Source organism: Podarcis erhardii (genome assembly GCF_964252035.2).
Source record: "Podarcis erhardii genome assembly, chromosome: 2".
Lineage (NCBI taxonomy): Eukaryota > Metazoa > Chordata > Lepidosauria > Squamata > Lacertidae > Podarcis > Podarcis erhardii.
In genome coordinates this window covers 2274115-2290131 of record NC_138498.1, presented here as the reverse complement: position 1 = coordinate 2290131, position 16017 = coordinate 2274115, and the positions used below count along the sequence as shown (strand labels likewise).

Here is a 16017-nt window from a genome sequence, read left to right as displayed (position 1 = left end):
ACAATAGGGGAGGGCACTTTAGCCATAGCCTCTCTCTATCACTTTCAGAACAAGCTTTGAGACAGCCAGTCTGTTGTTTTTTCCACACGCACACACAGGCAGAGGAAGGGGAGAAGAATGGCATCACCCTTTTGAGAAAGATGTACGATACGGCTATTTAGTTTCTGGGACAACACATCACCTGTACTTGGCCATCTTTTTAGTTATGGAAAGACCCACTTTTTCCAACCAGAGGTTTCTCCCAAGCTAATGCTGTCCACCTGATTTGACCTTTTTAGCAATATCTTTTTACAACCATGGTCACAGCCCAAATGTCACTGCAACATGTTTCCTTAATTCCCACCACTATAGGACGCATCTAGTCCTTTCCCCAGTCTAACCAAAGTGCTGCTTCCCTTGAAGCAACTACACTGATCTTTATCTTTCCACCACAGACCCTTCCCCCTCAGAGTATCTGTAAACATTTTGGAGCAAATTTGGCACCAGCCAGGAATGTGGACTCAAAGAGGCAAGAGAGGAGCCATTTTTAGCACACAGAATCACTTACGTCAGCACATTTATGAAGTGTGAGAAAACAACAGCAGAACAAAAGGCTGTTGTAAAAGATACGCCATGGTGCATGGGCTGATTCCAGCTGTGCCACTACAATGGGTGAGACTGTGTAGGTTGAAATGCAAAGCCCACATGAGATGCACATTGGTTTCAGATGAAACAATGGTCAAAGCCAAATGGGCACCTTAAAGGTGCTTTAATTATCACTCTGTAATCTCCCCCCCTTTCAGTTTACAAGTATTCACAAATAAACCTTTTCGAGCTTCAAATGTCACCATGCTTGTCTCAAATAGTGAGGTCCAAGGCACTCCCCAATTTGCCTCCCTAGATGATGGTTCATAATATATTGTAGCCTCACTCAGATGCAATTCCATCATGGCATGTTTTGTGACATTCTGGACAGTGTGTGACCTTCACCCCTCTCCATTTTCTGCATTACCTGCCTACCAGGTGACCTCTCTGACTAAACAGACCAGATTGGGGAAATGCCTTTTCAATTTCCCATGGCTCGTTCAAAGGCCCTCTCTTTAAAAGGGCAGGAATGTGTACACCAGTAAGCACACACAGGGTAGGAACCCTGCCTCCCTCCAGATATGGTTGGCCTACAATTTCCCATAATCCCTGACCATTGGCTCTGCTGGTTGGAACTGAAGGGAGCTGGAGCCCAGCAACAGTAAACCATAGACTGAGGTTGCAGATGATTGAGCATTATATAAATCCACTTAGTCAAATGAATGACTAATTAAACATCTGGAGGGCACCTGGTTCCCCACTCCTGATGAGCACACAAAACTGATGAGACAGCTACAAAACTGGCAAGCCTTTCCCAGCACTGTCAGTTTCACCACAGACTGGGCAGTGGGGGAGAGAAATGGAAGGGCTGGCCAGATAGCAGATTCCCATAGTCATGTAAAAAGTAGAAAATGTGAGAATCATAGAATCGTAGAATCATAGAGTTGGAAGAGACCACAAGGGCCATCGAGTCCAACCCCCTGCCAAGCAGGAAACACCATCAGAGCACTCCTGACATATGGTTGTCAAGCATCTGCTTAAAGACCTCCAAAGAAGGAGACTCCACCACACCCCTTGGCAGCAAATTCCACTGTCGAACAGCTCTTACTGTCAGGAAGTTCTTCCTAATGTTTAGGTGGAATCTTCTTTCTTGTAGTTTGGAACCATTGTTCCGTGTCCGCTTCTCTGGAGCAGCAGAAAACAACCTTTCTCCCTCCTCTATGTGATTAAAGTGATTAAGAATCCACAAAAACCCACAAAATCCATTAAAACAACAAGAATCAATTGCCACAATCCAAACACCCTCCCAAATAGACATGTGTCTTTAAAAAAAAAAAAGATTAAAATTTAAATATTTATAGTAATTGCTTGAAATGTAATGAAACCATTTTTTTTTTATTTATAAAAAAGGAGCAATAAAAGCAGCCAGCTACTAGAGGCTAAGGGAGAGTCAGGGGGGCTTTGTCCCCAGTGCAGCAGGACCCCTCTTAGTGGTCCTAGTTCTACGCTCGTTTAATCCTTGGCATGCAAGTGTTCTGCGTGCAGAGTGCGAGTGGGTGCACATCGAGAAACCAAAGAACCTGTCCCACATGGGCAGTGTAACGGAAGAGGGAGCAGAAGGGTGTTTGACAGCAGGGGAGCGTGATGGAATGTGGGCTGGAGTTAGAGTGAGTGACAGGTGGACCGTGTCTCTCAAGAAGACAGTTGAAGGCTGCTGGGAAAGAGAGAGGCAGAAACAGAGAGGGAAGAAGGGAGGGACAGAGAGAGCTCATCCAAAAGACCTGTTCATTGAGCATTCACCCTCCTTCACTTGCACAAAGCTTACACACAAAGTTAGATGATACCCTGTATTCACTGAGCATTTGATTTACTTATGTGGTGGTTATGCAACAATGAGCACTCGCTTTGGTTTGCTTGCACGGTAGCTACATGTCTTCCCATTAATCAGTTGTTTATCCCACACTTTTTAGTACAGTCCACTGGTCACTTTCCTAACGGCAAGAAAGCCTGTTGTGGGTTTTTGTTTTTGTTTTTAATGTGGATTTGTTGCACCAGAACACTGCAATCCACTTTAATGGCACAAACCTAAATTTCCTCTATGCAGTTCAATGTCTCCTGCAAAGTCAGTACTGGAGGTGACCAGTGAATGAGATGGAAGGGATAACGAAAGCCTAAGTAAAGGTAGCTTTTTCAGGGTTCGTTATGTGAGGTAAGGGCAGCCTTCCTCAAGCCGGTGCCTTCCAGATGTTTGGGGACTACAACTCCCATCATCCCTAGGTAACAGGACCAGCGGTCAGGGATGATGGGAATTGTAGTCCCAAAACATCTGGAGGTCCGAGTTTGGGGATGCCTGCCCCAGGCCAGGCTGGCTGGGACTGATGGGATTTGGAGTCCAACAACATTTGGAAGTCACCAAGCCAGGGAAGGCTGGGTGAGAATATTTGAACTTCTCTTTTAGTATTCTGCATGAAATGGCTACTTGTTCTAGGTACTATATTCTAGAAATAAATACATGTTTACTGTTTTAAATGGCAGTGTTCTAGCCTAGGTTGATTACAAGGTTGGTGTATCCCACCCCACATGTCTAGTCAAACAACAATAGAGAGAGAGAGAACCCTTTTGCCCTCTATGACTCAGTAGGTGTGGCAGTACTGTATTGCGAGGAACATTAAGGGGCCTCTAGACTCAGCAGAGTAGCTGATCTCATCACCCTCTGGGCCTCTGACCCTGAGAACGTCGCAGACCATCTGTAGTAGCAAATTCTAGGGACAGGTTTGCCATAGTGCAGTTCAGGAGCCATAACTCAGTGGCAGAGTACATGCTTGGCATCAATACCTAACATGACATTCTGTGGCTAAAATTATTTCTGGGAGCAGAGCTGGGGAAGACCTCTGCTTGTGACCCTGTATTGCTGCTGCCAGTCAGGATGACTTGGCATGAAAAAGCTGCCTGTATCCTCAACACACACCTGCCCAACTGTGACTCACCAATCCGAAGGCAGCCCATCACCCACGCATGGGTCCCAACGCAGTGCATGCAGAGAAAGCTGGAAGGGATCCTCACCACACATTCAGGCACATTTGGGCTGGCTGCCTTTTACCATTGCTCATCTTCTTTCTTGGTGACTGCATTCCTAGAATCTTAGAATTGTAGTGTTGGAAGGGAATGTGAGGGTTATGTAGTCCAACCCTCTGCAATGCAGGAATCTTTTGCCCAACATCGGGCTCAAACCCATGTTCATGAGATTAAGAGTCTCACGCTCCACCAACTGAGCTGTCCTATGCACACTTTCTGAATAAACATGCAGAGGATTGCACTGTTAGCTGCTGAGACAGGATATCAATTGAGTGAAGCAGAAAGCGCAAGACACACCGGCTCCTCCTTGCCTACACATCTGATTGCTATCCAGATTTTTCTCCATGTCAGCAAGAGAGTCTTAAAAACTCCCACGAGGCAAAGATGGGAGCCTGTCCAATATAATGTGTATCTCAGCTGCACTGGCCAGGGGCCTCCTGAACCTTTAATATTTGTGTGGAAGAGGAAATTTCAACAGGTGTAGCTTGTCATGCCTGCTACACCTGCTTAAATTCCAACACAACTATTAAAGGTGCAAGAGCTGTCTCTTCGTTTGTATCTGGATTCCTTAAGCTTGGCTCTTCTTCATCCTCACACAGTAGTCCTGAAAGATGGGCTCCTTTTATCCTCATGGTACTAAAGAGGACTAGTGGTCATCAACAACAGGTGGGGTGATGACCAGACTGTACCATTTCAGACTCAAGTAATGAGAAGAGGTCTCAAAACAACTGAAGGCTCCTTCATAAACACACCCTAATTCTCTGCATATGAAAATCTAGGTGTCAGCTAGTGGATAAATATATTTTTGCACCTAGGAGCATTGCCTCATACAAACCCAGCCACACCATCTGCTGCTTGGGAGGAGTGGACGTAACAGGTAGCAGCTGTGCCCTCACAACCTCCAGAAAACCTACTGCAGAGCTGAGCCCTGTATCACCTTGTGCAGACTCTAAACCACAGCAGCAGGGCTGGTGAATCTTTACAACATTCCTGCAAGGCAGGCTGGTATTATTTTGCACAGAAAGGGGAGCTAAGGCTTTGTGGAACATGGAAAGCTGTTTTACATCAGGTCAGACTACAGGTCAGCCCAGTATTGTCCACTCTGACTGGCAGCAGCTCTCCAGGGGTCTGTGGCAGAGAGGGTCTTTCCCCACACCAGCTACATCAATCCTTTAACAAGATATGGAAGGTGATCCTAGGGCCTTCAGAATGAAAAGCATGTGCTTTTAGCTATGGACCTTCCAAAGGGCTCGCTGCTGCATTCACTCATGGAAAAGGAAAGAGATGAACCAGGGACCAGCTGCTGTAGGAAACAAGCACAATCTGAAGTTGTTTCTACCTTTGGTTCCTATCCCATATGTTTGCCTTTAGCCCTTACAAAATAACATTCCCAGATTCCCAGGATTAGACAGCTGATAAGTTGCATTTAAGCCATATTCATTGCTGCTCCCACTTACTGCAGTGAGCGGCTGGATTCTGTCTTCTGAAGGCAGCACCCTCAAGCTCCAGCACCCTGCCTTCCTCACCTCTCTGATTTCCTAATACAAGCAAGTTGCAAGCAAGTTGAAACAGGATCAGCCCCAATTGTGTCCTTGGGGTATCCCATTGTTTACATCCCCACCCCACTCTTCCCTGACGACTGCAGCCCCTGTGTTGTTGATCAGGACAGCTGTTCTTCCGGCAGGCAGCGCCAGCTCTGAGCGTCCAAGCAACTTCCTAAGGGGCTGTCACCTCCCCCACTTTCCTGCCCGTTGCCGCAGGGAGAAGAGAGTCTGCCTGTCGCCAGAAATCCGGCCTGCACGGGCAGCCAGCCAAACCTGGGGCCTGCCGTTTTCTTCCTGGCTATGTTTGGCTACTTCTGTCCCCAAAAGGCCATCGCCCTTCCTCAGACCAAAGAGAACAGTCAAGAATTCCCCTGGGGAGCCTCCTTCCTCTAGGTTTGATTGTATGGTGGACTGGGCTGGTGATCAAGCAGGCTTGTATGGAATGAGGACTGTTTGCTTGGTTTTGGAACAACTTCCTAGAACTCAGGGACTTGAGGATCTGTCTGCTTACATATGTTGATGTATGCTGCATGGCTTCATTGACAGCCAGTGTGGTACAGTGCTGGACTAGGACTTGGGAGACCAGGGTTCAAATCCCCACTTGGCCATGAAGCTCACTGGGTGACCTTGGGTCAGACACTGCCTCTCAGCCCTGCCTACCTCACAGGGTTATTGTGGGGATCAAATGAGGAGGGTGGAGAAGCATGTATGCCACTTCAAGTTCCTTGGGGGAAAAGTGGGATATAAATGAAAGGAATTTCATTTCTCCTGGTTGACTTCATCCACTCCTGGTTGCCTTCATACCGGTCTGCTAAAACAGCTTTGGAAATAATAACCAAGTGTGGGGGTACTTCTGAGACCAAGTGCTTGTCTTTCACAGCTGAGTATTGACACCCTGCCTTCTCATCTCTTTGATTGCAAAGGAAGACTCGTATTTTCAGAAAGCAAGTTCAAGTGCTCTCACATACTGGTCAGATGCAAGCTATTGGCTGCATTTATTTTCCTGCTTGTTAGAGATTGGTATCCCCCCGCCTTCCTCCAAGGAAATCAGCTCACCAGTTTTTGCCTTATGGCAGTGCTGTGAGAGAGGGGAGGCCAAGCGACAAGGCTTTGCCCAAAGTCATCCAAGACAGTGTCCCTTCCCAGTAGAGTCCAAGAGGGAGAGGGCATGGGGACAAGATTTTGTCAGTGTCCCATTTCTTCTAGAGGTCTGTTGTTAACTTCCCAAATTCTAGAGATGAAAGGGTATGTTTAAAAAACAGCAGCAGCATTTAAGCTGGAGTCCTGGGGGCAGGGAGTGGCATCCTTGCCTGTTAGCACTAAAATAAAAGAGGGAAAATAAAGTGACTTGTGCTTGTTATAACTTGACACCGATTGCTTGCTTCCTCCAGAGAACCAGGAAAGGAATCCATCATCTCAAAGGGGTGGATGGAGGAGTAGACCAGTTAGCAATAAGCGGGAATCTCATTTGGTCCAGATGTACCACGGCAATGAACCAATGAGCACAGTGGTACAACAATTTTTAAAACTGCCACCAAAGCTAAGGGGGTCCGGGATGGCTCCAAATTGAATGGGGGACCGTGTGTTGAGAGTCCTGCATTGCAGAAGGTTGGACTAGATGACCCTCGGGGTCCCTTCCAACTCTGTAATTCTATGATCAGAAGCAAAGGACTGCAAGAGGTAAGGCTGTTCATGAACCCCATGACTCATTGATCCATGTCAGATTCCTGGCAATCCCAGCTTTTATTTTATAGTGAAGATTACATTTCAAACTATGTTTTCACACAAGCAGATGTAAAGAAGCCCAATGGCATTGGATGCAGGCTTTAAAAAACAAAACCATGTGTTATCTCTCTGGTTCAATCCATGCAACTGATTTATAGATACTACACTAGTATAAAGCTAGAACTCTAAAAAAAACAAATGAACGATTTCTTTTTAAAGGAATCTAAATTCAGTGAAAGGTACCAGATTTCATATGTGCACACCTGTGGGAGTAAGCAATCTCATCTGTAATTAGATCTTGATGAAGGTAAAGGTACCCCTGCCCGTACGTGCCAGTCTTGACAGAGTCTAGGGTTGTGCGCTCATCTCACTCTATAGGCCGGGAGCCAGCGCTGTCCGCAGACACTTCTGGGTCACGTGGCCAGCGTGACAAGCTGCATCTGGCGAGCCAGTGCAGCACACGGAACACCCTTTACCTTCCCGCTGGTAAGCAGTCCCTATTTATCTACTTGCACCCAAGGGTGCTTTCGAACTGCTAGGTTGGCAGGTGCTGGGACTGAACGACGGGAGCGCACCCCGCCGCGGGGATTCGAACCGCCAACCATGCGATCGGCAAGTCCTAGGCGCTGAGGTTTTACCCACAGCTCCACCCACGTCCCTTTGATGAAGGTAGGGATAAGCAGTCTTGATCCACCTGAAAACAGCTAAACTCTAATGATTTTCCTTGTGGGTTGGAGATGTTAAGCATTGTGTGAGAATGATCCAGCATGGTTTGCGTGTGAATGCAAGGGATCCCAGGGCTTAAGGACCCAAAGGACACATTTGCTCCTATACCTTCTAAACATTTGTCCTGTTGATGCTTCTGAATAGGTCTGCACACAGCACAGCTTCTACCCATATGCAGGATTGTCTTATGTTCTCATTCCTAGACTAGTGCAATCTATGGGTAATACTGACCTAGCTTACACGGTGGTTTTGAAGATTACTGAGCTGGTATGCAGAGCACTTTGCATACTCAGAAACTCTAAATAAATGCTTAATAAATAATAATAATAATAATAATAATAATAATAATAATAATAATGTGCAGTCCATGTAGGAATTCTAGAACTCCAAAACCTAAGGGTTTGCTACATTGCCATGATTAGAAAGGGTGTGTGTGGAAAGAGACAAACCAAGCAAAGCCAGTGGCCACACAACTTCTGCAGAGTACAGCACTGAAAACAATTGCGACCAAAGAAGTAAAGTGGACAGGCTGGGTGCTACGAACGCTGGTCCTGGAGACACTTGAGAGAGTGTTTGTCAGCCCTGTGCTAAAAGGTTATGCACACACACACAAACACACACACACACACACACAGAGAGAGAGAGAGAGAGAGAGAGATATTCCAGTTATGGAAAATGGCTTCATGTCTTTTCTGGAGCCAAGAACACGCTAAACCCTGGCCCTATTTGTGCCAGTGGTTTTGCTATCACATTGACTCACAGCAGCCTGCAAAACCAGCTCTGGGCATAATGACAAACAGGTAGCTTATCCTGACTGGCTCCACATGCTAACTTGGGGTCAGGAGAAGCCTCCCTGTCCTTCAGAGCCACCTGCCTACCCAGTCACAACAAAAACCACCTGTTGAGACGCAGCATCCAGCTGCAGAGCATCGGTACTCACCCATCGGATCCCCTGGATCCTGGGGGCACTGCCCACCTGCCCCTCCAGCTGGATCTGATAGCTGTAGCTGCGGAACAAGTGCATCTTTTTCCAAATCACTTCGAGAAGACTTTCTTCTGGGATGGGATCCATGAGCCCCTTGGGGAGCTGGGGCAAGTCTGAGACGTCACCAGGCAGAAGCCCGACATTCCACCTTCTTCCCTGTCCCCTCCACGCCACCTTGGGGAGCAAAGGAAGCAGTGAGAAAATTAAAAAAGGCATTTTGCTCATGCTGCATTCTGCCTGTTCAATGGGAGGGCTGGGCTTCTTAGGAGTTCCTCTGCCCCCCCCCAACAGCAGTACTGTAATATTGTTGTTATTTATATTTCTGTATTACTGCAATATCACAGCACTCCAGGGTGCTTAAAGCACGTTGCCGACACTGTCTTATACTCTTAACGACAACCCTGCAAGGTGGGTGAAAATGCTTAACTCCAGGGACTGAAGGTAAGAGCAGTTTTCCTTGCCTAAGGCTACCACTTAAGCGATATTAAGGGTGACATCTGAATTCAGGGCTTCCTGGCTCACAGCTGGCAACTCTAGCATGCCTCCGTTCTCATGGCTCATTCATCTGCCAGCCAATATACGTAGATGGTGGCTGCGCCGGGCATCTGGCAAAAGTGGTGCCGTTTCGTCGTTCTTCCATGGACTCTGGTCCGCAAAAGCTTGTGGCTATCAAACATCCGTTAGCCTTGGTTGGAGGTGTCACGAGGTGGGTTGTTTTTGCGGCTTCCCCTCGGCTGATGCCGCTTCTCGCAGGCTTTTAACTTAGCTGCTTATAGCTCGGCGCCCGCACATCCATCCGAGGCGCTGCCAAGCCCGCACCCCACCTGTCGCCAACAGGTAACCTTCCTCGGGCGCCACGCACTCACCTTCATACCCCCTACTCGGCCCGCCTGGAGAAGCCTATCCAGAGTGGGGGCGCTCTCTTGGGGGGCCCGGATGGATGACCTTACGGGGAAAAGAGGCGAGCCGAACCATCCTCGGGCAGGAGAAGCCCCGAGGAAGCCAACGCGGAACCCATTGGAAGCGACGGTTTTTTCGGAGCCGGTACGCGCTTTACGCAAACAGCCCTGGCCGGCTGGCCCGCTTAGAGACGCGCGCGCCCCCGCCCGCTGGCGCTGGAGCAGAATCCGCCACCAGGATCTTGCTCTGGGCTTCCTGGTCCCACACTCGCCCGCCCGCCGTGCCCAGGACGGAGAGCGGGGGCTCCGGCAGCGCCTTCCCTCTCCGCCAGCCCGGCCAGCAAGAGCGCGACAACGCGCCGCCGGGGCTCCAGGCAGGCAGGCAGGCAGGCAGGCAGGAGAGCGCCTGGCGCGGCGCCCGGAAGCTCTGGGCTGCAAAAGGCGCTCGCGGAGGCCGGGAGCGCCACGCCCCGCCGCCCGCGCCACCCCACCCGGGGCTGGGGAAGGGACCTGGCAGGCAGCAACGTTTCGCGTAAAGCGAGTCTGGAGGAGCTCGAAGCAGCCGAACCAGCGCCTCGGCAGCCTTCAGAAAGCAGCAAAGAAACGGGCCCTCCTACAAGACAAAGATGGATCAAACACAAAGAAACACACACAGGAGAAAACCCTTTTTGCTCCTTCTTCAGCTGCTGCCCTGAAACCTGCCTGCACATTGTGGCACATGCTTTGGCTCTCCTACTTAGATTACTGCAATGTGCTCTGTGTGGGGCTACCAGTGAAGGTGACTTAGAAACCAGTCCCATCAGATGTCAAGGAGATAAATAACTACAACCTTTAGAAGACATCTGAAGGCAGCCCTATATAGGGAAGTTTTTAATGTTTGATGTTGTATTGTGTTTTTACTAAACAAATTTGTTGGACAACCCAGTCAGATGGGGGACATGTTAAAATACCTATAAACATACTTCCTATTCTCAATATAATATTAAAACACAGAGATACACATGTGCAGCAAAAGCAGACATATTAAGTCAGGCAGGCTGCAGATCCATCCAGCTCAGCATTGTCTACAGTGGGCCAGTCAGGATACAAGGCAGACGTCTTTCCCAGGCATATCTAGAAATGCCAAGGATTGAACTTGGGACCTTTTGCATGCAAATCATGCACTTCACCACGGAGCTATGCTCAGGGCCATCTTAAGCATATCTGGCGCCGTGGTGCAAATATCCCTCCGGCGCCCCCCCCCCCCACTTCCCAGAGTTGTCAACCTTTTTAAAGGAAATGTTCCCAAGAGTTGTTGACCTTTTTGTAGGGACCTGACACCACACTTTCACATTATCTCCAACAAGTCCCCAGAACAAAATAAAATGAAAAGGCAGAAGAAAATGAGCTTGCAGGGCAGCAGCTGAAGAAGGAGCAAAAAGGGTTTTCTTGTGTGTGTGTGTTTCTTTGTGTTTGATCCATCTTTTAGATTTAGGGGAGCTAGTCTCAAACGTTTGTTGGGGGAGACCTAGGTTTTTTTGGGGGGGAGTTATTTGTCCTGTCTGCACGCTTCTTATGATGGAGGACCGCTGTAGCCACCCCCAACGACACGTTCTCAAGATGGAGAGTGAGGGAACAGCTGCAGTCGCCTGCGGTTCCTGCACAATGTTTGCCATCTTGCCAAAGGTTGCAGGCAGCTTTACCTGCAGCAATTGCATGTTGATTGCCCTCTTAAAAGACAAAGTCCAGCAACTGGAGGAACGTGTAGCTACGCTCCAAAGAATTAGAGAGCTGGAGCTCTTCTTGGAAGCAACAGAGCACACCGTCTCCACCAAGGAGGAGACAGGGGACTCCCCTGAGAAGGAGGCTAGTTCACCAACACAGGAGCCAGATATATGGAGAAACGTGACTCAAAGAAGTAGGAGGCCCAGGGTTCGCTCTGATTTTTAGAAATACACAATCGCTTTGAGGTCCTCTCCCCTAGCATGGAAGACGAAGAGCAGACTCCACTTGAGGATCTCTCCCTCATTACAGTCGATCAGGTATATGAAGACGAGCAGCAAAGTCAGTCCTCAGGGAACGTGCAGGCGACCTTGGAATGGACAGCTCATGGAAGAACCCCTACCAAACCTAAGAGGAGGCGTGTAGTGGTGATAGGGGATTCCCTACTGAGGGGAACAGAAGCAGTGATCTGTGGGCCTGACAAGATGTCTTGGGAAGTGTGCTGTCTCCCCGGGGCTAAGATCCAAGATGTAACTGAACGACTGCAAGGAATCATAAAACCCACTGACAAATACCCCTTCCTCTTGGTTCATGTGGGAACCAATGACACTGCAAGCAATAGCCTCCAGAAGATCAAAAGAGACTATGAGGCTCTGGGCAGGAAATTGAAGCAATTAAATGCACAAGTTGTCATCTCATCTCATCTGTCCTCCCAGTTGAACGACGTGGCCCAGGGAGAGAGGGAAAAATAGTGGAAGTGAACAGCTGGCTTCGCAAATGGTGTAAACAGGAATGGTTTGGATTCTTAGATCACGGACTGCAGTTTCTTGAAGATGGACTTCTGGCAAGCGATGGGCTGCACCTCACAATGGTCGGGAGGAATGTTTTTGCCAAAAATCTCAGAAACCTCATCAGGAGGGCTTTAAACTGACTAATGTGGGGGAGGGACAGTGCTCCTGAAGGTAGGAGTCTATCAATTGATGAAGATGATCATCCAAATGTCATAGACCAAATGGAGCAAACAGCACGCAGACCTAGTGGTGGGAGGAAAATATCCTTAAATAAGAGACACGGGGGAATGATTAATGGACTTCAATGTCTGTACACTAATGCGCAAAGCATGGGTAATAAACAAGATGAGCTTGAGCTCTTGGTACAGCAAACTAAATATGACATAATAGGCATCACTGAAACCTGGTGGGATAAGTCCCATGACTGGAATGTAATAATGGAGGGATACAATCTATTTCAGAGAAACAGACCAGACAAGAAAGGAGGAGGAGTGGCGTTATATGTCAGGGATGTGTATACCTGTGAAGAAATCCAAGATTTAGAACCTCAAAGCCAAAGTGAGAGCATCTGGGTCAAAATTAAGGGAGAGAAGAATAACAAGGACCTCATTGTGGGAGTTTACTATAGATCCCCAAGCCAAACGGAGGACATAGATGATGCCTTCCTGGAACAGATGGCCAAGCATGCAAAAGGAAGGGAGATAGTAGTAATGGGGGACTTTTTTTTTTTTAATATATTTTATTAAGGGTTTTCTTGTTTTACAGTGTAAGTGTAATGCCTCGTGTATTTTTTTTTCCCATGTAACATTTTTACAAATCCATTTCATTTGTTGAGGTATTAGGGGGAGAAGAAAAAAGAAAAGAAAAAAAAAAGAAGAAGAAAGGAGGGTGGAAGGAGGGGAGATGGGTGGGGGTGGGGTGGGGTAGCGGTGTTTCTATTATGCTTAATGTATGTAGTTTGGTGTCAGCGTGCTTGTGTTGTTCACTTGTGTTCCTTTGGTGGTGAGAGAGGTTGGGGTTGGCCTAGGATGTGATTGTTTGTTTGTGATTGGCTGTGGTGATCTTTGTTTTCGTGTGTGAGTGAGGTGGGTGGGTGTTTTGGATCAAGTTAGCCATATTGATTTGTATGCTGTTGGTGGATTATTGTCATTGTCCTGTTGGGCTGTGTATGTGATAAAGGGGAGCCATACCGGGGTGAAGGTGTCTTCATCTGTTTGTCCCCGAATGGGGGACTTCAATTACCCAGATATTTGCTGGATGTCAAACTCAGCCAAGAGCATAAGGTCAAACAGATTCCTCACTGGCCTTGCAGACAACTTCGTTGTCCAGAAAGTGGGAGAAGCAACAAGAGGAACAGCCATTTTAGATCTGGTCCTAACCAATGTTGATGACCTGGTTAGTGGGGTAAAAGTGGAAGGATCATTAGGCACGAGTGATCATGCTCTTCTGAAGTTTACTATACAGCGGAAAGGAGCAGCCAAGCATACTAGGACTCAATTTCTTGACTTTAAGAAAGCCGACTTCATAAAACTTAGGGAAGTGCTGGGTGAGATCCCATGGACAGTAATACTAAAAGGAAAGGGAGTTCATGATGGCTGGGAGTTTGTTAAGAGGGAGATAGTAAAAGCACAACTTCAGGCAATACCAATGAGATGGAAACATGGAAGGTGCCTAAAGAAGCCAGGGTGGCTATCTAAAGAACTTTTAACTGAGTTAAGATTAAAAAAGGATGTGTACAAAAAATGGAAAAGGGGGGAAACCACCAAAGAGGAATTCAAACAAATAGCCAGCACGTGTAGACACAAAGTCAGAAAAGCTAAAGCACAGAATGAACTCAGGCTTGCTAGAGAGGTTAAAAGCAACAAAAAAGGCTTTTATGGGTATGTTCGTAGCAAAAGGAAGAACAAAGAAACAGTGGGGTCGCTTAGAGGAGAAGATGGTGAAATGCAAACAGGGGACACAGAAAGGGCTGAACTCCTCAATGCCTTCTTTGCCTCACTCTTCTCCAATAAAGAAAACAATGCCCGACCTGAAGAATTTGAAGCAAATGATTCAGCAGAGGAAACACAGCCCAGAATAACTAAGGAGATAGTACAAGAATACTTGGCTAGTTTAGATGTATTCAAGTCCCCAGGGCCAGATGAACTGCATCGAAGAGTATTAAAAGAACTGGCAGGTGTGATCTCAGAGCCACTGGCAGTCATCTTTGAGAATTCCTGGAGAACAGGCGAAGTCCCGGCAGACAGGAGGAGGGCAAATGTTGTCCCTATTTTCAAAAAGGGGAAAAGAGAGGACCCAAATAATTACCGCCCAGTCAGTCTGACATCAATACCAGGGAAGATTCTGGAGCAGATCATTAAGCAAACAGTCTGTGAGCACCTAGAAAGGAATACTGTGATCACCAATAGTCAGCATGGATTTCTGAAAAATAAGTCATGTCAGACTAACCTGATCTTGTTTTTTGACAGAATTACAAGCCTGGCAGATGAAGGGAATGCAGTGGATGTAGCCTACCTTGATTTCAGCAAGGCATTTGACAAGGTGCCCCATGATATTCTTGTAAAGAAGCTGGTAAAATGCAGACTTGACTATGCTACCACTCAGTGGATTTGTAACTGGCTGACTGACCAAACCCAAAGGGTGCTCATCAATGGTTCCTCTTCATCCTGGAGAAGAGTGACTAGTGGGGTGCCACAGGGTTCTGTCTTGGGCCCGGTCTTATTCAACATCTTTATCAATGACTTGGATGATGGACTCAAGGGCATCCTGATCAAATTTGCAGATGACACCAAACTGGGAGGGGTGGCTAACACCCCAGAGGACAGGATCACACTTCAAAACGACCTTGACAGATTAGAGAACTGGGCCAAAACAAACAAGATGAATTTTAACAGGGAGAAATGTAAAGTATTGCACTTGGGCAAAAAAAATGAGAGGCACAAATACAAGATGGGTGACACCTGGCTTAAGAGCAGTACATGTGAAAAGGATCTAGGAGTCTTGGTTGACCACAAACTTGACATGAGCCAACAGTGTGACGCGGCAGCTAAAAAAGCCAATACAATTCTGGGCTGCATCAATAGGAGTATTGCATCTAGATCAAGGGAAGTAATAGTGCCACTGTATTCTGGCCTGGTCAGACCTCACCTGGAGTACTGTGTCCAGTTCTGGGCACCACAGTTCAAGAAGGACACTGACAAACTGGAACGTGTCCAGAGGAGGGCAACCAAAATGGTCAAAGGCCTGGAAACGATGCCTTATGAGGAACGGCTAAGGGAGCTGGGCATGTTTAGCCTGGAGAAGAGAAGGTTAAGGTGTGATATGATAGCCATGTTCAAATATATAAAAGGATGTCACATAGAGGAGGGAGAAAGGTTGTTTTCTGCTGCTCTAGAGAAGCGGACACGGAGCAATGGTTCCAAACTACAAGAAAAAAGATTCCACCTAAACAGTAGGAAGAAACTCCTGACAGTAAGAGCTGTTCGACAGTGGAATTTGCTGCCAAGGAGTGTGGTGGAGTCTCCTTCTTTGGAGGTCTTTAAGCAGAGGCTTGACAACCATATGTCAGGAGTGCTCTGATGGTGTTTCCTGCTTGGCAGGGGGTTGGACTCGATGGCCCTTGTGGTCTCTTCCCACTCTATGATTCTATGATTCTATGATTCTAAAATCTAATGATGTCCTCCATTTCAAAGCAAGACTCATTCAAGACTCAGCAGTTCTTCTAATTCATCCTCATGATTCAAATTACCACATATCAAAAAGTTAAAGCAATCACCAGTTTGTTGTTCTTTAAATAAATTGATAAAGACACAGACAATGAAGTTCCCGGCCAATTTGTGTTTAAGTACAAAGCTGACGTTTTCAAATATTGTGGGGGTGGGGTGGGTGTAAAGCAGTGACATCCTGAACCTAAAAAGGACCCAAAATATGGGTCACAGAGGCTGCAGCCCTAACTGCACTTACCTGAGAGTAAGCCCTGCTGAATCTAATAGGACCTTAAAACCCAC

General features: G+C 47.3%; 1 protein-coding gene across 3 annotated transcripts in view; it reads right to left on the bottom strand.

Moving 5' to 3' along the window:
* RAPGEF3 (Rap guanine nucleotide exchange factor 3) overlaps window positions 1-9972 on the bottom strand; it is a 59386-nt gene extending 49414 nt beyond the window's left edge. For 2 of the 3 annotated variants that reach the window (XM_081851718.1, XM_081851719.1), the window contains exons 1-2: window positions 9486-9972; window positions 8575-8793 (exon numbers count right to left, since the gene is read on the bottom strand). In XM_081851718.1, the coding sequence (XP_081707844.1) occupies window positions 8575-8793; window positions 9486-9491 (225 nt within the window). In that variant the 5' untranslated portion in view covers window positions 9492-9972. Of the gene's footprint in view, window positions 1-3551; window positions 3814-8574; window positions 8794-9485 lie in introns of those variants that run through there. The other variant, XM_081851720.1, reaches the window with a different exon arrangement.
* Window positions 9973-16017: the final 6045 nt, after the last annotated feature.